The sequence below is a fragment of the Trichoderma camerunense genome (genome assembly GCF_050948025.1).
Source record: "Trichoderma camerunense strain CBS 138272 chromosome Unknown V8C40scaffold_4, whole genome shotgun sequence".
Classification (NCBI taxonomy): domain Eukaryota; kingdom Fungi; phylum Ascomycota; class Sordariomycetes; order Hypocreales; family Hypocreaceae; genus Trichoderma; species Trichoderma camerunense.
This window is the reverse complement of record NW_028145366.1, coordinates 754,570-774,385: the sequence shown is the minus strand read 5'-3', so window position 1 is coordinate 774,385 and position 19,816 is coordinate 754,570. Positions and strand designations below refer to the sequence as shown.

Genomic DNA, 19,816 nt, shown 5'->3' with positions numbered 1-19,816 from the left:
CCTCCTCAGTGGCTCAATGCAGTGCTCCCCAAGTGTCGATAATTTGGAGAAGAGAAATAGGGAACAGATAAATGAAGCATACAGACACCTATAGGATCATAACTCACTGAAGGGAAATAGTCCATCTCGGTACAGATTTAGCCTAAGCTACATTCAATTAAGCATAATTTTATCCTATCTCCCCGATCCCAGCACCTATTATCATCGCTATCGTCTTTGTAAGATGACATGGGCATGATTAAATAGCAGAGGTGAGCCGGAATTAGTGATGACTAATCGGCATTCTTCAGCGCACAGTTAGCTTTCGAGTTACGTTACTCAGCGGCCTAAGCCCAAGCTTCAACTTTAACTCCGCGAGAATAACAGACATGGATTATTCAAACAAAAACAAGCAGGTAGTCACGAGTTGAATATCTTGACTCAAGGAGGAACAACCTGCATTGTCTCTAGCAACTCTCTCATCACTCTGACGCGATGCCGCCAAAAGTCTATGCTTCCCAAGCTTGTCGAGCCTGTCGGTATATGATCCACTCCTTCACCATCGCCCTCCTATCCCTATCCAACGGCCTGAGTGCTGACACGATTCATTACAGTCGCCTGAAGAGAAAATGTACTCGAGAAGTTCCTACATGTGCTCTGGTTGGTCACTCCCTCTGAGAGCAGCTTCATTGGCCAAACGTCCCAGCAACTAACGACCATGGCAGTGCTACCGCCTCGGCAAGAACTGCGAGTACGCTGAAACTGCAGCCTCGGACTCAACCCTCTCTACCAGGCTTAGTCACATTGAGCAGATTCTCCACGTTGACGGGGTTTCTCCGTCCAGGAGCCTGCCGGGGATCAGTCCTGCCGCCTTCTTCCCCAGACCAGCGGAGGCTTTTCCGCTGCCCTTTTTCCTGGATTCGGAGTATTTGTCTCCTCAGGGCCTCAACTCTCTCTCTTGGAGTCAAAATCCACAGCTTCATCAAGTAGTTGCCGAGCATCTTGACGATGATCGGGTGGCGCTCTGTGAAGAGTACCTCAAGACAGTGCATAAATGGCTACCCATAGTCAGCCGGAAGCGCCTCCTCAACGAACTTAACAGCGATCCAGCGGAAGTCGACGGCTGTCTTGCCATTTTTCTCCTGTGCATAAAAGCATTCAGCACAAATGATGGAGAGTGCGCCAAGACCTCATCGTGGTATTTGCTGGCTAGATCACTTTGTTCGGAAGCAGAATCAGCGGGCTTTGTGTCCCTAAGGCTCGTCCAGTCTCTCGTTCTGCTAGCGGTCTACGAATTGTCCCATGCCATCTATCCCGGCGCATACTTGACGCTTGGGCGCGCTTCGAGATTAGGTATTCTTTTGGGTATACATGACCGGAAGAACAATCAATTGTTTAAGCCTGCAGAGACCTGGACCCTTCGGGAAGAGCAACGCAGGACGTCGTGGGCGATATTTTTGCTTGACAGGTACTTGCCTCTTTGTTGATTCTGTTCAGTACATCCATTGTCTAACGTTCATCCACAGACTTATGAATATTGAAACAAATTTACCATTTACCGTTCCCGAACCTGTTCAAGACGAGCTGCTGCCGATCAACGATGAGGACTGGGATGAAGGAAAAATTGTTCCCAGCGAGCCGCTGTTCACGTTATCCTTTAGCAGCCTGACAGCTGTGGGTTCTTTCGCAAAGATGTGCCAGGCCGCCCACATGCTCGGCAAAGTCTTGTCTCACAGGGCGAGCAAACGCTCCTTGCAAGATGTCGGGAGTCTTCTCCCTGAAGCCGTGGCCCTTCATTCAGCGCTGTCTGCGTTACATCTCTCCATCAAAGAATACATTTCTGGAACAACATCTTCCGACTTTTCCATCTCCGGCATCATCTCGCTTTCTTTATGCTGCTCTGCTCAGCTTCTCCTCTACAACATGTATGGCTGTAACGAGCCGCTGGTTCTTATCGAGCAAAGCCGGATTGCCATGGAGACGGAGATGCAAAGCGTTAGCCTCCATGGTATCAAATCCATCTCTTTCGATGTTATGCCGGCAATCGCACGCGCCAATATCGAATGTCCACTCATAACGCAATGCCTATACCATGTGGCGACGGAGTGTGCGTGGTTTGTACGAGAAGATCATGAGCCACAGATGTACAGCGCCTTGGAGGATGTTGTACGAGAGCTAAAGTCTACCGGAGAAAAATGGAGGATTGCAATGGAGTATCTTGCGCTGCTGCAGCAAGCTGGTGTTTTGAGTCTGATCACTGTTGACACGGATGCATCTTCCACACTAACCCCATCATCTGGATAATTATACTCGATCTTGTGTTACGAGGCACATAGATTTTTTCTATAAGATTTATTCTATGTGAAGTCGAAATACGATGTAGAGATAATTGCTAATGATGATTTCGAACACAGCTATTTTGAATAATACCTAACGCTGGCATTCCTTAAACAATCTCAGCACTACTCATACGTCCGTCGACTTTGCCACTTCAGCCATCCTCTCATAACCTTTCTGCAAATCGCTAAGCGTCTGTCCATATAATCCATAACAATCTGACCCCAGTTGGACTCTCAAGGCCTTGCTCTTGTCATGCTGGGCCCAGATACTCTCAAAGAGGCCCTGGCTCTCAACAGCATCAACTACCCTCTCGCCGAATTTGACTGGATCTCCATTCACCAAAGTCAATTCCTTCGACGCCTCACCAATAAAATCTATCCAAGCTTGGATTGGCTTCTTGTAGTCTTCTGAAATGCCGCCATCTGCCTTGGAGTTGTTGCCCGGGAAAGGGGTTCTAAACCCTCCAGGCTCAATAATCATGGTCCTGATGCCATGCGGCTCTAGCAGAGTAGCATAGGACTCTGTCAGAGACTCAGTCGTCGCCTTTGCAGCGCTGTAAATCATTTGCTCTGGTCTGGGAGCGAAACCGAAGATGGATGATATGCTGATGAGGGTACCCGTTCTGTTGCGACGCAGAGTGGGCAGCAAAGCTTTCCACACGCGGATGACGCCCAACAGATTAGCTTGCAGATACTGCTGGATCTGATTGTCACTCATATCTTCTACCGCCCCAATCAAAGTGCTTCCAGCGTTGTTCACAACAACCCAATGGACCGACTCCTTTTCCTTGCCGAGCTGCTGCTCTTCTTGCGCGACTAGCCCTCGTATGGTCTGCTCAGCATCGGGTTGAGCAACGTCCAGCTGGAGCCATTGGCCGCCAAGTTTGGCGAATTCAGGGTGCTCAGAGGAAGCCTTTTCAATATTCCGCCCTGTGCCAATGACACGATGACCAGCACGGAGGGCGCTCAGGGCCATGTTGAGGCCGAGGCCTGAGGACGCGCCGGTGATGAACCATATTTTCTTGGATAAGACAGCGGACGCCATGATTTTGCGCGATTTGAAATAAATTTGATCAAAAATTCAGGAGAAAGTTGTGTCGGTTGGAGAAAGATTCAGCGAAGCTGAGGGAGCCGGTAGCCTTCTTATACGACGCCAACCATCACTCTGCGTCAAGTCAATATCCATCTTTAAATGGATCAAATTCACAAATGAGGTCATTGTCATTCTATCAACTTCTCTTGATAGACAATTCAATTATTGTTTAACTCCTTTTACATCCGTCATCCGCCTCTATGTCCGCTCTGTCGTCCGCTTCACGCTACACCTCCAAGTCTGAATCCCCTCAACTTTATGTAATCAGGATCGAGTCGCCAAGATCTCAGATCCTTCCAATAAGGCTAGATCCAAACTAACAAGACCTCCCTGCTATCGATACCACGGGAATGTATAGCTCCCGCTTGTGGCCGCCGAGCAAGCGGACGGGGGAGCGGACGCGAAGCGGATCACGGCGGAAGATTCCGCCTCGCTCATGGAAGATTACGGGCAGTGCGAATTGAGATGTGCGTACGGCCTCGCTGCCCCCATCTCGGTGACGAATAGACGCGGAAATAGCTTCTGATTGCTACAGCAATTAATAATTTAATTCATTTGTGGACGGTCCTTTTCCGTTGTGGGATTATTCATCACTCCGTTTCTGTCAGTCGATCTAGATCTGATAATGCAGATGGCGTTGGGATAGCTGCATGAACCACATGTACTTTGCAAAGGATATAAGAGTCAGCGGTAGCTCACAGGTTATGACAAGTCTAAACTCATCAGATCAGTCTCTTCAATACAAAAGAAGATACACATTCAAGAACTTCCAAAATGGCATCGACTAAACTGATTGTTGTGGTTGGCGCTACCGGCAACCAAGGTGGTTCAGTTGCCGACGTCTTCCTCTCTACCCCCGGTTGGCGAGTTCGAGCTCTTACACGAAACCCTTCAAGCGCCAAAGCTCAAGCTCTCGCTGCCCGCGGCGCAGAAGTCGTTGCCGCTGACATGGACGTCCCATCGACGCTTGAGCCTGCTCTCCAAGGCGCAAATGCCGTCTTTCTCGTCAGCGACTTCTGGGGCTTGTACGGAGATCCAGCCAACAAGGACAAGGCCAAGCCAGGACAGCCGCTCAACGTATGGGCTGCGGACCACGAAGTCCAGCAACTGAAGAACGTCATTGATATTGTCGCAAAGCTCCCGACCTTGGAGCGCTTTGTCTATTCGTCTCTTTCGAACGCGACGAGGTGGTCCTTTGGGAAGCATACTCATGTGTACCACTTTGACTCCAAGGCTAGGGCCGAAGACTACGCAAGGGAGACTTATCCCGATTTGTGGGCGAAGACGAGCATCTTCCAGGCCGGTTGGTTCCTAAGCAACTTCATCCTTAACCCGATTTTGGAGTTTGTCAAGGTAAATAAGCGTCGTGCATGAATCCAATGACGAATACTGATCGCCGGCCATAGGGGGATGATGGTGTTGCCCGATTCACCGGCAACCTGGATGTAGACGTCAAATTCCCCTTCATTGCCGCTGAAGAAGATTCAGGCCCCTTCGTCAAGGCTCTAGTGGAAGAGCCCGCGGGCAAGAACGTCATCGCCTATAGAGAGTGGCTCACTATCCGAGAGGTTGCGGCTATTCTTTCCCAAGTAATCGGTATTCCGACCGAAGCTGTGCAGCTGCCAAAGGGCCAGTCCAAGGTTACAGAGCCAGCTGAGCTCAAGTTGGAGCTGGATGATAACTTTGCGTACTGGAGCGAATATGGCTATGAAGGGCGGGCTGACCCTACCGTTATTCATCCGAGAGACGTGAGTAGCTTCTCTGTTTAAATCTCTGTGCATTGACGCTGACATTGGAGTTGCTAGTTGCCAACCCTGGGTAAGCTTGATACCGTGTTCAACTATTTCAAGAAGCAGGACTGGACCAAGTTGAAGGCTTAAACCGAAAGAGACGGGTACTATAGCCAATTGTTCGCTGTTCGGCTTGAACATGGTATAGTCGAGTGGCCATTTGAACAGGTTGTCAAATACGTTTGTAGTTGTCGTGGTAGCGAAATGAATAGCAACTTTAGCCAACAGTCTATTCAACAAAAGCTTGTATATTGTGCACGCTTCGGGAACTCTGACACCATGAAACTTTGGCTCTCAACTTGCACACCATTTCCCTTCAGCATCTTGTCATAATAACTGGCTACGAGATTGGCCTACCTTATTTGTTGTCAGCGACTCGTAAAATGTGCTAATTTGGGGCGGATAAAATGATTGAGACCGAGTTGCGGCACAGACTCTGAACTTGCAGCACATTCCAAAGCCCCATCTATGAACAAAGCCGACGAAAGTAAATTCCCACGCACAAATTCCACTGACTTGCCTAAAGAAAAAAAGATGAACAGTGACAAAATATTTGGACCTCGCAATTCTATCGACAGGGCAAAAAATGAAATCTCATGACACCTGAGGGATTCGAACCCTCGCCTATTACTAGACCGCGAAGCAAGATAGATCCTGAACACGGCGCCTTAACCGCTCGGCCAAAGTGCCTTTGATTGGTTGTTGTGGGAAGTGAGGCGACAATTTCATTTTGAAGCTGGAGTGGGTGGTGTGGGGAACGGGTTTGTGTACCCTAGACTTCGGAGTTGGGAGGGCGGGAATTGGAATTGCGAGGGAATAATACAGGATGTGGAAAAGATGAATTGAAGAGATTATGGCTTGAATACTACTGCGCATCTCATAACGAATGATCAATTATCACAACCATTGTTGGAGTGGTTGTTGGAGAATAGACACTTCAAATCAATAAACACCTGAGGTAGAGAAACAGACCAAATAGCATTCAAGAGCACGCGACTGCATCAGATACAAGGCTCTACTGGTCATAGCTTAATCAGAAGTGTATGTAATTCTACAATTGTGTTATTGCACATAGATGACTGCTTAATACGACTGGTAACTTGATCAAAGAAACACTTCCAGGCATATTGATGGACAGCCAATCCTGTACACAGCTTCCAACTGCTTGTTGGAAGTCTATTTTTGAAATCCCGACTAAAGACGTTGCAATGGGCTCTTTGGACTAACTCTTCTATCTAGCGGTCAAATCTTTGGTCTGTGTCCTGTCGGTGTAAAAGTTTCTTTTGTGACTTAATAACGAAGAGAGAGAAAGACCAAAAAACACAAAGCAGCAGCACAGAAAGGCAAAAAAAGAAACATTAAGCTCCTCCGGGAAGGCTCGAACTTCCAACCTCCTGATTAACAGTCAGACGCGCTAGCCAATTGCGCCACAGAGGAGATTTGCTTGTTTCCGAACTGCGTAAAACAACTATGAGAACATTTCAACAGACCAGACAGATATCGTCAAAGCGATCATCTCCAGAATATTGAGTTGTCATTGTTCCACAATCAGCTTCCTATTCCTCTTGGGGCTAGTTTTGCGAGATGAATAATTGTTAAAAATAATAATAGAGAGTTGAAATTGATACAAATATTCCTAGGTACCTCCTAATGTAATTGCTAGAAAGTATTTCCTTGATTGTTTTCATGTCCCAGCCGGGATACCCAACCACCAACGCTCAATCATGCCTCTAGACACATATTTATCTGCTTTGTACATATATGAACAAACGCCGCCCGATAAAACTTATCCCAACATTCTGTGTCCCTCTTCGAGACAAATCACCTCTTGTACAAAGCAATATCCAATCCCAGAGGCTTCCTCAAGAAGCCCTCCCGCGTCTCCATAGGCCCTTGCAGAACCTTGGCACCATATCTCCTCGCCCAAGTAGCCGCAATCAGCTTCATCTCCATCTCGGCCACGTTTCTGCCGACACAAGCTCTGGGGCCGTGGCTAAAAGGAATAAAGGCATCCTTCTGTCGCTGGGTCACATTCGCCCACCTATCGGGGTTAAAGTCCTCGGCATCGGGGCCCCAAATCTCGGTGGAGTGGTGCATCGTGTAGGTGGGAACGCTGAGGACGGTGCCAGCGGTGAAGAATTCGCCGCAGATGGTAACGCCGGGAGACTCTGGGGGAACTTGACGAGGGAGGCCAATGCCGGAAGTCGAGTGGTGGCGGAGAGTCTCGTTGATGACGGCGGCAAGGTAGGGCAGATCGCGGACCATTTCGAAAGTGGGAACATCAACGCCCTTGGGAATGGCGGCATCGAGCTCGGCCTGCATCTTGTCGAGGACACCGGGAGTACGGACAACATAGTTCAACAGAGCGCATGACGAGTTAGAGGTTGTGTCACTGCCGGCGATGAGCTGTGTCAGAGCCTCTGCTGTCAGCTCCTCTCTTCCAAGAGGCTCGCCCTTGTCGTCACGGCCTTCCATCAATCGAGCGAGGAGATCCTTGCGTTCAACGTCGGGAGGGTTGTCGATGCGTCGCTTCACACAGGCAATGGCGATTCCGGCAAGATTCTGGATGGCAGCGAGACCGTTGCTGTAGAAAGGATCCGGAAGGTACTTGGCATAGGGCTTCAAGGCCGGGAAGCAGCCCAGAGTTGCGCTCACTTCGCCACGGCGGTTCAGAATCTCAATAGCGGGTGCATAGATGGGCGGGCTGTCTGGAGCATCTCGCACTTCGGCAAGATCAACACCCTTTTCAAGCATACCAAAGGGAGCGCCGAATGCGAGGTCGCCAATGACATCAAAGGCAAGATAGTTGAACCAAGGAAGACAGTCGATGCGAGCCTCCTTCTTGCCATCCTGGCCTTTGAACTGGCTGGTGTCGACCAGACGATCCATCTGCTTGACAAACAACTCGAGATTCTGGTGGATATACGGCTCAAACTGAACAATGGACTTTACGGAAAAGGTGTGAGAAACCATCTTTCGCTTGCGAGTGTGTTCAGCGCGGTCGCGCGTGTTGAAGAGGCCGCGGCGAATGGAGACGAAAGCATCGTAAAATTCACTGCTGCAAGTCAGCACTTGACGCATTCAAAGTCTGGAAATAAGTGAGCCATACGACTTCAAGAAGCCATTGCTGTGGCCGTAGACGAGGTTGATGGCCTCGTCATCGGCAATGGAGACGTGGTTTGGCTGGATCCGCACAAACTTGCCCAGCTTCTTGTGCAGCTTGTCGACAGTAGCGTATCGATCGCCTCGACGACAGACGGACAAGAGCCAGAGATTCGAAAACTGCGCTGGAAAGGGAGCTGCAAACCGGCGCAGCGGTGCGTATGTGACAAAGTACTGATAGAGGTACGATGCGACCAGCGCTCCAGCAAGAGCAACAATCGCCCAGGGCGAAAGGGCATATTCAATCAGCGCCATGATGGCGGTTGTCTTTATTGTCTCTGAACACTTGGCGCAGTGATTGTTGCGAAAAGAATGAATGATTTGGCCAGGGAAAAAGATAACGATGCGATGCTGCAGCTTTTTCTGGGTAGGGAAAAGCTCTCTATATGCAGTTTAGCCCCGGGGATGCGGAGACGGCGCCTCTTTTTGTCGTCAACGGCGCTGACCAACTGACGGCGGTAGGGCTTACAGCAATGGGAATGTGGTGGGATGCCGTGATGATCGCTGGATGGAGATTTAACTTTTGATTCTGGCTCTCGTCGCTGACAGGCACAGCTCTGTCACTTGGATGTCAATGATGGCGGCACACACAACACCACGAATGTCCAGGACTCTTACGATGCTTCGTTTCGAACCGGCCGTTGATATATATATATACCACCAACCTCGAGCTAAACACAACACCATCAACACGCAGCCAATACCGTCTCCCATGAAACTAAACATCCATCGTGTCCTAGTCTCAAACCCCGCAATCTGCCCCCCCAGACGCCATGGGGTAAATCGGTAGACAGTAGCGGCTTCTGGCATGGCCCAGCTTTGGAATCCTCAAGTCTCCGTGTTCATGTGTCGCCAAACAGAAACAGGCACAAGGGCTGGCCGGTTTAGTTTACCCACCTTCCCGCAATGGAGGGGGGCTTGCTGCGATCGCTCCGAGGCCCCGAGGGATAGTTCCAGTCTCCGGCATACGGTGTCGGCAAACGAGATTCTCTCTCTACTGTATGCTTTTTTCGAAGGTTTCTGGTGCCCTTCTCTCTTTTGTTGCTGCCTCAGGATGCTTGGTTTGACTCCGCGGGTATTCCGTTCCTGGCCGTGTTCTGCATGGAGAGGCAAAAATGAAAGAGTTTCGGTAAGGGAGAGCGGGAATGGCGAAATTGGTTATGCGTTGCGGCTGATTGGCTGCATTCTGCGGCACACTCGATGTCCTGCTGCAACCGCAACCTCGGCGCCGCTGGGCTTATGAGAGCCATCTATGCTTCGTAGGGTAACCAACACGTAGGATAAACAGCATGGATTACTGGGTAGTATCGGGATTTTTGGTAGTGTGTAATCAAGATTCCATCTAGGATCCGTATCGCAAAGGCAAAAAGGAGAGTTTGTTAGCCAAGCTCACTGAGACAAGACGGTGTGGCGAACATCCTGTATGAAGCCATCCAAAGTCGCGATGCGCACATGTTATGACACGCATTTTTACAGTGATATTATGCATGATGGCATAAAGTATACACGGCAGGATTCCATTTGAGTATAATTTACACATTTTTCACGTGGAAAGCAAGATATACGGTAAGCTGATGTGATGGGTTGCGATACTAAAGTCATCTGCGAAAATGCATCCGAACCCATATCCACCCGGACGCGGTATCGGTCAGTTGTGAGCACCATTCCTCCAGCTCAGCATTTGCATTTTCTCGTTTGTAGAATGAGGGACTTTGGACCACTGCTCATTAATTGCTCAATGCCTCATTAACTTCTTCAAGCACACCGGCGAGATCCCGCTATGCCCGCATCATCGGGTTTATCGCCAAAACACTCCGGAGCGAAGTATAAGGAAATCTCACCCAAAAATAGTCCCCTCCCCTATTATGCACTGCAGCCTTTCCTTCTGCCGAACTTAGCATCCGTATCTTAGTCGGTGGAGTCGCCGAGTCACGTCCTTGGAGAAGACTCCGCACCTGAACCACCTTCGGCCCCGGTTCTCCAACTCCTCCCTTCCGAGCTCCTTATTCTCTTCTTCGTCATATTGTTCCTCCCCTAGGAATCGCCTGCAGGCGGCTTCGCCGTCATCAACGTCTTCCAGAACTTCCATTTCGCCTCCGCGGACGAATTCGAGAACTTCGGCGGTTGGGAACATGACGTAGTCTAGATGGTCCATCACATTCAAGCACGAGTCTGTCATCTCGTCTTCGTCTTCGCTTTCTTCTCCCTCAACCATGACACAGTCTCCTAATTCGTTTCCCTGATTATGGTCTTTTTGGCCTCTGCTTTCCTTGTTGCTCTCGATGTTCTCGTCTTCTGTTCGGAGCACCGGCTGGCTTTGTTCGTGGAGGCATGACTCTCCTCTTTTGCCACTCTGAATTCTTGCATTCAAGGTCTGAAAGTAGGCAGAAAATGTCGCGTCTTGTAGACTGATTTGGCCGTCATGCACCGGATTGAGGGAAGAAGACGATTGTCGAGTTGTCGACAGGCATGGACTGGCATGATCCAAGACTAAAGGATCAATTCGATCGACGACCCCATTGAATACGTAATCACTAAAGTCGATGCAGTATCTTTCAATATCGACTGCAAAACGATTCTCATCATTCTCATCATCATCGTCGTCGTGTTCGTCATCTCCATCATCGCCAGAGTCATATGGTGGCGGCATGTGTGCGTTGGCAAGTGTTCGTCGCGGCCTCTTAGACTGCTGAGGGAAGATTTCGTTGCCAATATCCTTTACCCATTCCTCCTTGCTGGGTTTTGTCGACGCAGGCTTGGAAAAGTAGCCTCCAAAAGTGAAGGGAAAGCTTCGTGAGGATGCCTCCGCAAAGAAATCGCCACGACTATTTAATGTTTCAGATCTCGGTCTTCTGAATGTATAGATTTCGCCTACGTACCTAGGACTCCACGACAACTCCATTTCATCAGTGTCGTCGGCGATATGGTCTCGATGGTGGGTTCTTCGGTCTGTGTATCGACTCGAAATGTGTAGCTGTCTACCAAACTTGTCAGATTTCGTCCGTGTATGGATGTCCAAGACAATGACCGTGGCACATAAAAGACCAAGAGATTCGAGTCTATCAGCAATGCCGACTTGCAACTTTTGTCTCACGGCACCGATGATGACTAGGTCGATTGCAACAATCTCTTGAAGCTTGACAGACGACATCGGCCTCTCACCTCTCTTCATCTGTGCAGGACAAGGCTTGGTGATGTGCCTCGAACGCGGTCGAAAAACGACGAAAAGAATTCGACAACGAGAAAATTTGAGCAGTTGGACTTACTCTTAGGAATTATATTCCTCCAATAGAAACGGCGATGGCTGGAGCAACTGTTGATGATGCTTTTGCTTCTGCCACGGAATAGTTGCAATGGAGAGAAATCGCAAAGAAGAAAGGGAGAAGAAAAAAAAAACATTAGGGCATAGAGAGACTCAATTCACATAGCCAAGGTGGCCAAAGGAAAATTTCTGCTGAAGAAAAGCGAGAATGAACGCCTGCCAGCCGCCATCAATCCGCTGTGACAGTTGCCATATTATCTGAACAGCCCACGCTCAAAGAATGGGAGTTGGTAACACGGCTGAACACTTCGAGATCATGAGCTGTGTGTTTCTTCATCTAAGATGTAGTGTCGGAAATCATGAGTGAACGTCCTTATATTGACATACTATGCAATACGGTCCTGATATGGGACCAGTTGTTGATGGAAGCGATTCGGGAGTCATTTTTAGTCTGGCATCGCCATGTCGATGGAATATGTGGGCCAGTTACGTAGAATCGAAGAGGAAATGATGGACTTGAGGCATGATTTGACCAATTACCAAAATTGCTAGTAGTGACAGAATGCATATTTGGTACATACTGGAGATTCAGCAGGATCATGATGTGGATATTACAATGGATGTTGCTCCAGCCTTATACCGAATATGTGATGCGTATCAAGTTATTACGACCCAATAGCAAAAGTAGGTTAGGAGAAGTCAGAAATAACAGCGTTTTTGCTTATTAGAGCAGCAAAGCTATTCAATTATTTTTCCCCTTATATTCTTTGTTTTAGGAACGCAGTTCTTTGATGCGTATATTTTTGGCACCGCCACTAATTTTCTCTCTTCAACTCTTCATAGCCCACCATAACCTCATGCGTTCAATCCTTTTCGCAACAACAAACTAATCTGCGCAACACTCTCCTCCGTCGTCTTCTGACTCGCCATCAGATACAGCACGTTTCCAAGAACTCTGCAATGCACATTCCACGAGCCATTGACTCCCTCCGCATCGCCCGCAATAAGGCCATCCCGAAGACTCTGCGCCGCATCGCTAAAGTATCCCGTGCTGCCCGCTGCATCCTTGACGTGGATCGCGAGAACGCTTCCGAGAGCCCAGATACCAGCTACACGATCCGTCTGACGAGAGAGATCCTCCACGAGAGTTCGCGGCCAAGTTGACCAAATGTCTGCCGCGGGCTTACCACTTGTAGAAGAAGAAGCCTCAGGGGTTATCCAGCCTTGTGATTTGGCCCAGTTCCAGGATCCGCTGTCGTCCATTCTTTGCAGTTCCTTGACGGATTCTACGGCGACCTGGCAGCCTACGGGATGAGCCGTGTAGCTGTGCCCGTGAAGCAAGGCATCGGTCTTGTCCGGAGAGTTAAACGTCTCGAAAATATCCTCTGAAGCAAGCGTCGTGCAGAGCGGAACCAGACCTCCAGTGAGAAGCTTCGCATGGACAGAGATGTCGGCATACGTCTCAAGGAAAGAAGACGACGTGAAGCGGCCAAGACGGTAGAGGCCAGTGAAGACCTCATCAAAGATGATTGGAAGGCCAGTCCACGCGGTGGGACTGCTGGGAGATTCTTCGATGGGCGCGTTTGGCTTGCGGAAGAGGTCTGGGGATCTGCGAACAACGTTGACGAGGGCGCGCTGGAAGAGAGGATCCCTGAAAACAAGTCAGTTAGCAATGAATCCCTGTGTCTGACAAACTTTTAAGAGAGAAATGCTTACACCAACGCCATGCCTCCAGCGCCGAGAACAACTGGCTCGATAATGACAGAGCCAAACCGACGGCCCTGCTTCTGGAGCCTCTCCAATGTCTCTCGAATAAAGGCCTCGTATCGAAGATGGTGGCCCTTTTCTTCTCTCCCACGAACATCAAAGATTTCCGACAGCGAGCCAAAGTCTGCATCTTCGCCCAAAGCCTGTCTCAGCTCTTCAGGCACATTCACACGCCACTTGCCGCCGACGCACAAAACAGTCGGGTAGTCAAACCAATGCCCTTTACCATCATACCACTCGACCTTTTCATTATATCCACTCGGCTCCGAGCAGTCCATGGCGCCAATGGTATCACCGTGGTACGAGCCCTTGAGGCCAACAACGCCGAGCTTCTCTTCTGGGGTCCATCCATATCGGAGCTTGGCTGCTCGGAGACCCATCTTGAGAGCGACCTCAATACCAGTGCTACCATTGTCAGAGAAAAAGACTCGACTAAGTCGCGGACTGTTCATCCCCTTGAGTAGTCTTGAGGATAGTTCGGCGGCGGGTCGATGGATACCACCGGCGAACATGACGTGGCCGTAGCGACCGGCGGCGTAAGCGGCAGCAAGAGTGAGCTTGGGATTGGCATGGCCGAGACCTTGTGTCCACCAGGAGGCAGAGCCGTCGAATGAGGCTCGGAGAAGGCTATCTGTCTGTGATGTTGGAGAGGAAGGGGCTAGCGTCTGGAAGTAGTCACCGTGGGCTGAATCGATGACATTAATGTCCTTTGGTCCAGTAAAAAGACTGTGCTGAGCAAAAGGATACCATATATTCTGCAGAGCTTCAGTGGCCATAGAATTGAGGGACGCAATACGCTCCTCGTGACGGCTGTCTAGGTGGGAAATGACATTAGTCGTGTTTCCTTCCTGGGATTGCTCTTCATAATACTGCAACATTGCTCGGACATCCTCCTCGAGGTTTGATTTCCTTTCCGGCGGCTCAATCACGCCTGCAACAGGCACATTGTGATGTTCCGCAAAGTATTCTGACAGATAGGCAAAGTTCTGATACTTGTCTTCTTTGAACAGCACCACCGATTCAACATCAAAGCCTCTCATGCGGAGTGACTCAAAGGCCGATATCGTCTGAGAGATGCCCCCAAGACGGGAATCACCCACAAGAACAACTGGCAGTCGAAGCGGTGCGTAAAGATCCGCCTGAGTTGTGCCTGAGGGGCCGGGAGAGTGAACGCCTCCTGCGGTTTCGACAAACAGCCATTTCCTGCCTATGTTGGCGCATTGAGCTGCGTAGTCTCGGCATTGGAAGAGAAGGGTGTCGTTTGAGGGAATTGTCTAAATTGAGATATTGCACAATGAGATGACGGGGATTCAAGCAAGGTGAGATGCTTCTTATGAAACCGTGGTGACTTACGGTATTGGAGACCCGAGCTGCAATGTGTGGGCTAACTGGGATTTTATACTGAAATAGAGTCTTATTGGAGACATCCGAGGCGAATTTAGAGATGTGACTATACGGATAATGAATTGGTCAATTAACAGCACAACACCATCAAATCCAAAGTGTTGGATCAACATCATCTTCATCTACTCATGTGTTAACCGCAATTCCACAAAACACATATACACTCGCTTGACAAGGACCATCACGTACACCGATCATCAGCCTCGTTATCCGGCCCCGTCGAAACCGGCTTCAGAAACGCTACGCCGCCAGGGCTCCGTCTCGCAGCAGCCTTGCACAGCAGCGTCGAGAAGACCGTCTTCCCCACCTCGGTATTGGCACCAAAGATCTGGTACGATCGCAGCGACCGCCAGAGCGGCGATGCCAGTGGCGGAGGCGGCGGCACCGGCATATCAAATGAACCAAACAAAAAGAAGAGAGACTAATTGATTATTCTGCTAGACAAATCAACAGTCCTCCAGAAGAGAAATGGCCTTTCTTTGTTCAACTTTCAAAGAGCCGAGAAACGGGATACTGTTGGAGGGGGAGTGAAGAGCCGAAGATGGAATGTGGAATTACACCCAAAAGGGTAATGGGCGGGATACGACAGCACAGCTTCAAGCTTCCATCTCACTTTAATTTTTTCTTACACAGTTTCTTTTGTTGGGGGCCCTCTTTGCCGATCTCCGTTCACCCATTCTGGGAGTGGAGTTTGACTTTTTGAGCCGAGAAAGAAACTAAACAGAAAGCTACAGTACAAGCTCCCAAAGCTATCGATCGATCCCGGGCCGGCTCAAATGAACAAACTCGAAATCCCTCACTGTCCCCCGGCAACTTTTAGTAAACATCGAGCCTTGGTCAAAACCCAACCGGGTCTCCGCGGGATGAGCTTGTCTTGTCACATTTGCCCCAACACGGACAAGCGGCAATTCAATCGTTTCTACAATTTGATTACGGTATTGGATTGGGCAATTTTTGGTGAACTGCGAGATTGACAGCCGAAGTGGATATTTGGGGGGAGTTTTTCCTAGTTCAGACATGTGATGGGTGGTTGATGCATTTTCTGCATGGGACGCCGATACAGGCCGCGTTTGACTGCATCTCATGTTCGGCTTTGTCTATCTATGAACTGCCTAACTAGTTGCGTTCACAGCAAGGGCGTGCATACAATTGATCTACATTGAACAGTCACACTATAGCAAACATTCAGTTTGAAAGAGTTCTTCCAACTGAGCTCAATCAGCAACTCCAAACAGGAGGGAAAAAAAGTCATGCCTCCAAATCTCGACAACACCCTCGCCGCAATCCTCTCATCCCGCCTCACCCAAGGCCGTCTCCGCCGCCTCACAATCCCATCCTCTGACTCCGTCGATTTCTCTTCAAACAGCTACCTGTCACTATCCTCCAACCCTGCCGTCAAAGCCGCCTATGTGTCATTCATCCTGCCCCATCTGCAGTCATCCAGCCCCGAAGCCGGCTTCGGCCTCGGATCCGGAGGTTCTCGCCTGCTAGACGGCAACTCAGCCTTCACAGAGGACCTGGAAAGAAGAATCGCCGAGTTTCACGGTGCAGATGCAGGACTGTTGTTCAATTCAGGGTTTGAGGCTAATACGGGGCTGTTTGCTTGCGTGCCGCAAAAGGGAGATGTCATTGTATACGATGAATTGATCCATGCGAGCGTCCACGACGGAATGAAACTAAGCAGAGCGCAAAGAATCGCCTTTGCGCACAACAAAGTATACGATGCAGCTACATCAAGCAAATACCCAAGCCTAGACAGTCTGTTGAAAAGTCTAGCAGAAGACACCCAAGTATCAAGCGGCAAGAAAAACATCTTCATCGCTGTTGAAGGCGTCTACAGCATGGACGGAGACCTCGCACCTTTACAAGAAATCGTCGAATGCGTAGAGAAAAGACTACCGCAGGGAAACGGCTACGTGATTGTCGACGAGGCGCATTCCACGGGGATATTTGGTCGCCAGGGAAGAGGTCTCGTCTGTCAGCTTGGACTAGAGGACAGGATATGGGCTCGTGTACATACTTTTGGCAAGGCCATGGGATGTTCTGGCGGTAAGTTTCTCTTCTTCATCTCTTGAACCTTTCTTTGGGCATATATGGATACTAATGATCGTTGCATAGCCATTGTCCTCTGTTCATCTACGACAAGATCCTACCTCATCAACTACGCCCGCAGCTTCATCTACACCACAGCCATGGCCTTTCCCTCCCTCGCCAGCATACGCACAACCTACGACTTTCTCGCCCAAGGCCACGCAGACTCTCTCATCCAAAACCTCCAATCACTCATCGACCACATGCACACACTTCTCACGCAGCTCATTGAACGACATGCTCCATCACCAGAACTCTTCCGCATCAATCCCGAAGCACCGCAGTCGCCCATCTTGCCGCTGCTTACGAGCCGGGCAAGGAATCTGGCGCAGTACTGTCAGGAGAGAGGCTTTACTGTGAGGCCGATTGTGGCGCCTACGGTTCCGGCGGGAGAGGATAGAGTGAGGGTGTGTTTGCATGCTGGGAATACGGTAGAAGAAGTGGAAGGACTGTGTAGGGCAGTGGAAGAATGGGTGACTGGGGCTATAAAAAGTAAATTATGATGATAGAGACATGCATCTGTATAATAAGTGTCTGTATATATTTATATATTGATGGTGAAGCCTCACTAGAGCCGTCCTCATGCCATCATTCCTGTAACGCTATTTTTTCTGAGCTTTTCTTTTCATTTATTTTTCTCATAAAACATCTAAAGACTTGTTCTTAAACCTCCACGGGCTTCTTGTCAAAGCTCTTCATGGGCTCCAATCCCCATCGGCCAAACATGGCGCTGTCCTCATCCCAGCCATTGCACTCCGTCGTCAACATCTTCTCTCCAGTGAAAATGGCATTAGCACCAGCCATGAAGCACAGCGCCTGCTTCTCTTCCGACATGGTCTTGCGGCCAGCAGCAATGCGGATGATGGTCGCAGGCATCAGCAGACGAGCCGTAGCAATGGTGCGCAGCATGCTTGTAAAGGCAATGGGCTCGCGATCGCCAAGAGGTGTTCCCTTGATGGGCACCAGAGCGTTGACGGGGAAACTCTCAGGGTGCTTTGGGAGTGTGGAAACAGTGTGCAGCAGACCAACACGGTCCTCAGATGATTCTCCCAAGCCGAGGATACCGCCGGAGCAGACATTGATACCGGCGTCGCGGACGTGTCCCAGCGTAGTCAGGCGCTCGTCGTATGATCTAGTCGAAATAACGGAGGGGTAGAACTCGCGGCTGGTGTCGACATTGTGGTTGTAGGCAGTCAATCCAGCATCCTTGAGCTGGCGAGCCTGTTCGGCATCAATCATGCCCAGCGTAACACACGCCTCCATGCCCAGAGCCTTGACACCCTTGACCATCTCAACAACGTTCTTCAGACCAGACTTGCGGCCGCGCATGTCACGCCATGCGGCGCCCATGCAGAAGCGCGTGCTGCCGTTGTCACGGGCCTGACGGGCCGCCTCCAGCACGGACTCGACCGATTCCATCTTCTTGGCCGCGAGGCCCGTGTCCTTTGAGTAGCGCGTAGACTGGGCGCAGTAAGAGCAGTCCTCGGAGCAGCCTCCAGTCTTGATGTTCATCAAGGTGCATAGCTGGACTTCTCCAGGGGCGTGGAAGCGACGGTGCAGTTGTCCCTGTTGCACAATCAATCGTCAGTTTCTGGTGTCCAGTATCAAATTCATGTAATTAATTGGTCGCATTCTTACCGATTGGTACGTCAGCTCCAACAGAGGCTGGTAGTAAATGGCGGCAATCTCCTCCCTGGTCCAGTTGTTTCGCGGCTTCGTCGCTGCCACCGCGTCTGCAAGCAGCTTCTTCCCATCCAGGCCCGATTTCTGCTGCTGCGGGGGAGGGGGAGGGGCAGCTCCGAAGTTGAGGGGAGTCTCGACGGCGGTGCTGTGGCTGCGGCTGTTGATTCTCACGGCTGCTGGAGCCTGCCAGAGCGGCCGTGAGAGGGATTGGGCCAGTCGCCCAGCTCTGAGTGTTGTCGAAGCCCTCATTGCTGCTGTGATGGGTTGTGTTTTTGGAGTTGCTGGCTGTGAGAGTTGAAGAGCAACAGCTGAGACAACACTCCGGCTATAGCGACAGAACGAACTCGGAGCTAGTTTCAACGGGAGGGATGATTGATTGGCTTCGGTTGAGAGATGCGCACTTGAGCTTGCCGAGCTGCGGATCCCAGCTGTATGTACTGTAAATCGGAGGCGTCAGACTCGGCCCGGGGGAGGAACAGAGAGGAACACAGAGAGAGTCACAGCAACGTTGCTCTATTCCGTACTGTATTTCCTGTGCTATCCCGTCATATAATCGACACAACTGCCCTGTAACTGTAGCTGTATTAGCTCGAGCACTTAAAGACGCTGCTAATGCTCTCCAATCCGCTGCATTGGCTTACCTTCTCGGGACTCCGCATTGGCGGCTCATCACCCAGCGGGGCCTCAACTATTCGCACCGTCTGCCATTTTGTTGGGCTGGCCCTTGCTGGCCCTTGCTGGACGGTTCCTCGAACGGCATAGCACAATCTGTCTAGCCGGTGTCATTTAGATGCGTAACACGATTCGAATCGGCTGCCGCGCTAGTTCTGTCTCTGCAATGATGCGATGAATGTGATGGGCAGGAAAGAAAAGGGCCTCGGCAGGGATTCGTCATTTCGGGGAGTTCAAATCCCAAACGCGCGGGTGGCTTCGGTCCAAGTTTGAAGCAGCAGCTCGGCACAAGCAAAACAAAGCAAAGCAAAGCACAGAAGAGAGAGTGTCTGTGCCTTTGGGCCGACATAAAGAGGTTGAATATCCGTTTCGTCACAAGTCTTCCATTGTGCCGGAGAGGGTGGAAACTGCTGCTGCACAGACCAAAGGTGAAGTGTTGAAGAGAAACCCGCTGCGGTCCGGATGATTTCAGGCCCGAATTAAATCCAATTACTCTTTAGTTTCAACTCTGGCAAAACAAAGTAATAATACGGAAATTCCTGCAGTTTGGATTATTCACCATGAACAGGTTCGA

At 50.1% G+C, this 19,816-nt stretch overlaps 8 protein-coding genes and 2 non-coding genes across 10 annotated transcripts; 3 read left to right on the top strand and 7 right to left on the bottom strand.

Annotated features, from left to right (window-relative positions):
- The first annotated feature begins 343 nt into the window (after positions 1-343).
- Positions 344-2,364, top strand: V8C40DRAFT_159887 (transcription factor domain-containing protein). The gene is made up of 4 exons (XM_083211438.1): positions 344-518; positions 594-639; positions 705-1,447; positions 1,506-2,364. Exons 1-4 carry the CDS (start codon positions 475-477, stop codon positions 2,281-2,283), a joined length of 1,611 nt encoding a protein of 536 aa, XP_083076167.1. The 5' UTR covers positions 344-474; the 3' UTR covers positions 2,284-2,364.
- V8C40DRAFT_159888 (SDR family oxidoreductase) lies at positions 2,365-3,661 on the bottom strand. Its single transcript, XM_083211439.1, has one exon. The coding sequence runs from the start codon at positions 3,361-3,363 to the stop codon at positions 2,446-2,448; it is 918 nt and encodes a 305-aa protein (XP_083076166.1). The 5' UTR covers positions 3,364-3,661; the 3' UTR covers positions 2,365-2,445.
- Positions 3,662-3,963: 302 nt separating this feature from the next.
- On the top strand, positions 3,964-5,413 carry V8C40DRAFT_237263 (NmrA/HSCARG family protein). Its single transcript, XM_083214212.1, has 3 exons — positions 3,964-4,764; positions 4,818-5,159; positions 5,217-5,413. Exons 1-3 carry the CDS (start codon positions 4,186-4,188, stop codon positions 5,289-5,291), a joined length of 996 nt encoding a protein of 331 aa, XP_083076165.1. The 5' UTR covers positions 3,964-4,185; the 3' UTR covers positions 5,292-5,413.
- Positions 5,414-5,798: 385 nt separating this feature from the next.
- Positions 5,799-5,891, bottom strand: V8C40DRAFT_t59. The gene has a single exon. It is a non-coding gene; the product is annotated as a tRNA-Leu (tRNA).
- A 673-nt stretch (positions 5,892-6,564) lies between these two features.
- Positions 6,565-6,638, bottom strand: V8C40DRAFT_t58. Its single transcript has one exon. It is a non-coding gene; the product is annotated as a tRNA-Asn (tRNA).
- Positions 6,639-7,022: 384 nt separating this feature from the next.
- Positions 7,023-8,618, bottom strand: V8C40DRAFT_273263 (cytochrome P450; the record flags this gene model as incomplete). The annotated part of the gene is made up of 2 exons (XM_083220458.1): positions 7,023-8,256; positions 8,311-8,618. The coding sequence occupies 2 exons, from the start codon at positions 8,616-8,618 to the stop codon at positions 7,023-7,025; spliced, it is 1,542 nt and encodes a 513-aa protein (XP_083076164.1).
- A 1,639-nt stretch (positions 8,619-10,257) lies between these two features.
- V8C40DRAFT_263095 (uncharacterized protein) lies at positions 10,258-11,514 on the bottom strand (the record flags this gene model as incomplete). Its single annotated transcript, XM_083219426.1, has 2 exons — positions 10,258-11,188; positions 11,243-11,514. The coding sequence occupies 2 exons, from the start codon at positions 11,512-11,514 to the stop codon at positions 10,258-10,260; spliced, it is 1,203 nt and encodes a 400-aa protein (XP_083076163.1).
- Positions 11,515-12,339: 825 nt separating this feature from the next.
- V8C40DRAFT_237258 (pyridoxal phosphate-dependent transferase) lies at positions 12,340-15,732 on the bottom strand. Its single transcript, XM_083214211.1, has 4 exons — positions 14,988-15,732; positions 14,746-14,842; positions 13,342-14,666; positions 12,340-13,276 (listed from the first exon to the last, which is right to left on the bottom strand). The coding sequence occupies exons 1-4, from the start codon at positions 15,185-15,187 to the stop codon at positions 12,481-12,483; spliced, it is 2,418 nt and encodes an 805-aa protein (XP_083076162.1). The 5' UTR covers positions 15,188-15,732; the 3' UTR covers positions 12,340-12,480.
- On the top strand, positions 15,405-17,488 carry V8C40DRAFT_237256 (pyridoxal phosphate-dependent transferase). The gene is made up of 2 exons (XM_083214210.1): positions 15,405-16,845; positions 16,915-17,488. Exons 1-2 carry the CDS (start codon positions 16,047-16,049, stop codon positions 17,388-17,390), a joined length of 1,275 nt encoding a protein of 424 aa, XP_083076161.1. The 5' UTR covers positions 15,405-16,046; the 3' UTR covers positions 17,391-17,488.
- Positions 17,471-19,124, bottom strand: V8C40DRAFT_159844 (biotin synthase). The gene is made up of 3 exons (XM_083211437.1): positions 19,072-19,124; positions 18,526-19,007; positions 17,471-18,453 (listed from the first exon to the last, which is right to left on the bottom strand). Exons 2-3 carry the CDS (start codon positions 18,817-18,819, stop codon positions 17,551-17,553), a joined length of 1,197 nt encoding a protein of 398 aa, XP_083076160.1. The 5' UTR covers positions 18,820-19,007; positions 19,072-19,124; the 3' UTR covers positions 17,471-17,550.
- Between the last annotated feature and the right edge of the window lie 692 nt (positions 19,125-19,816).

Coding starts and splice junctions, on each gene's coding strand:
- V8C40DRAFT_159887 (XM_083211438.1), top strand. CDS start 475: ATGCCGCCAAAAGTCTATGCTTCCCAAGCTTGTCGAGCCTGTCG. Junction 519..593: donor CAAGCTTGTCGAGCCTGTCG/GTATATGATCCA, acceptor GATTCATTACAG/TCGCCTGAAGAGAAAATGTA. Junction 1,448..1,505: donor GCGATATTTTTGCTTGACAG/GTACTTGCCTCT, acceptor GTTCATCCACAG/ACTTATGAATATTGAAACAA.
- V8C40DRAFT_159888 (XM_083211439.1), bottom strand. CDS start 3,363: ATGGCGTCCGCTGTCTTATCCAAGAAAATATGGTTCATCACCGGCGCG.
- V8C40DRAFT_237263 (XM_083214212.1), top strand. CDS start 4,186: ATGGCATCGACTAAACTGATTGTTGTGGTTGGCGCTACCGGCAACCAA. Junction 4,765..4,817: donor CGATTTTGGAGTTTGTCAAG/GTAAATAAGCGT, acceptor CGCCGGCCATAG/GGGGATGATGGTGTTGCCCG. Junction 5,160..5,216: donor CCGTTATTCATCCGAGAGAC/GTGAGTAGCTTC, acceptor TGGAGTTGCTAG/TTGCCAACCCTGGGTAAGCT.
- V8C40DRAFT_237258 (XM_083214211.1), bottom strand. CDS start 15,187: ATGCCGGTGCCGCCGCCTCCGCCACTGGCATCGCCGCTCTGGCGGTCG. Junction 14,843..14,987: donor GATAACGAGGCTGATGATCG/GTGTACGTGATG, acceptor TTATCCGTATAG/TCACATCTCTAAATTCGCCT. Junction 14,667..14,745: donor CAGCTCGGGTCTCCAATACC/GTAAGTCACCAC, acceptor ATCTCAATTTAG/ACAATTCCCTCAAACGACAC.
- V8C40DRAFT_237256 (XM_083214210.1), top strand. CDS start 16,047: ATGCCTCCAAATCTCGACAACACCCTCGCCGCAATCCTCTCATCCCGC. Junction 16,846..16,914: donor GGCCATGGGATGTTCTGGCG/GTAAGTTTCTCT, acceptor ATCGTTGCATAG/CCATTGTCCTCTGTTCATCT.
- V8C40DRAFT_159844 (XM_083211437.1), bottom strand. CDS start 18,819: ATGAGGGCTTCGACAACACTCAGAGCTGGGCGACTGGCCCAATCCCTC. Junction 18,454..18,525: donor TGGAGCTGACGTACCAATCG/GTAAGAATGCGA, acceptor ATTGTGCAACAG/GGACAACTGCACCGTCGCTT.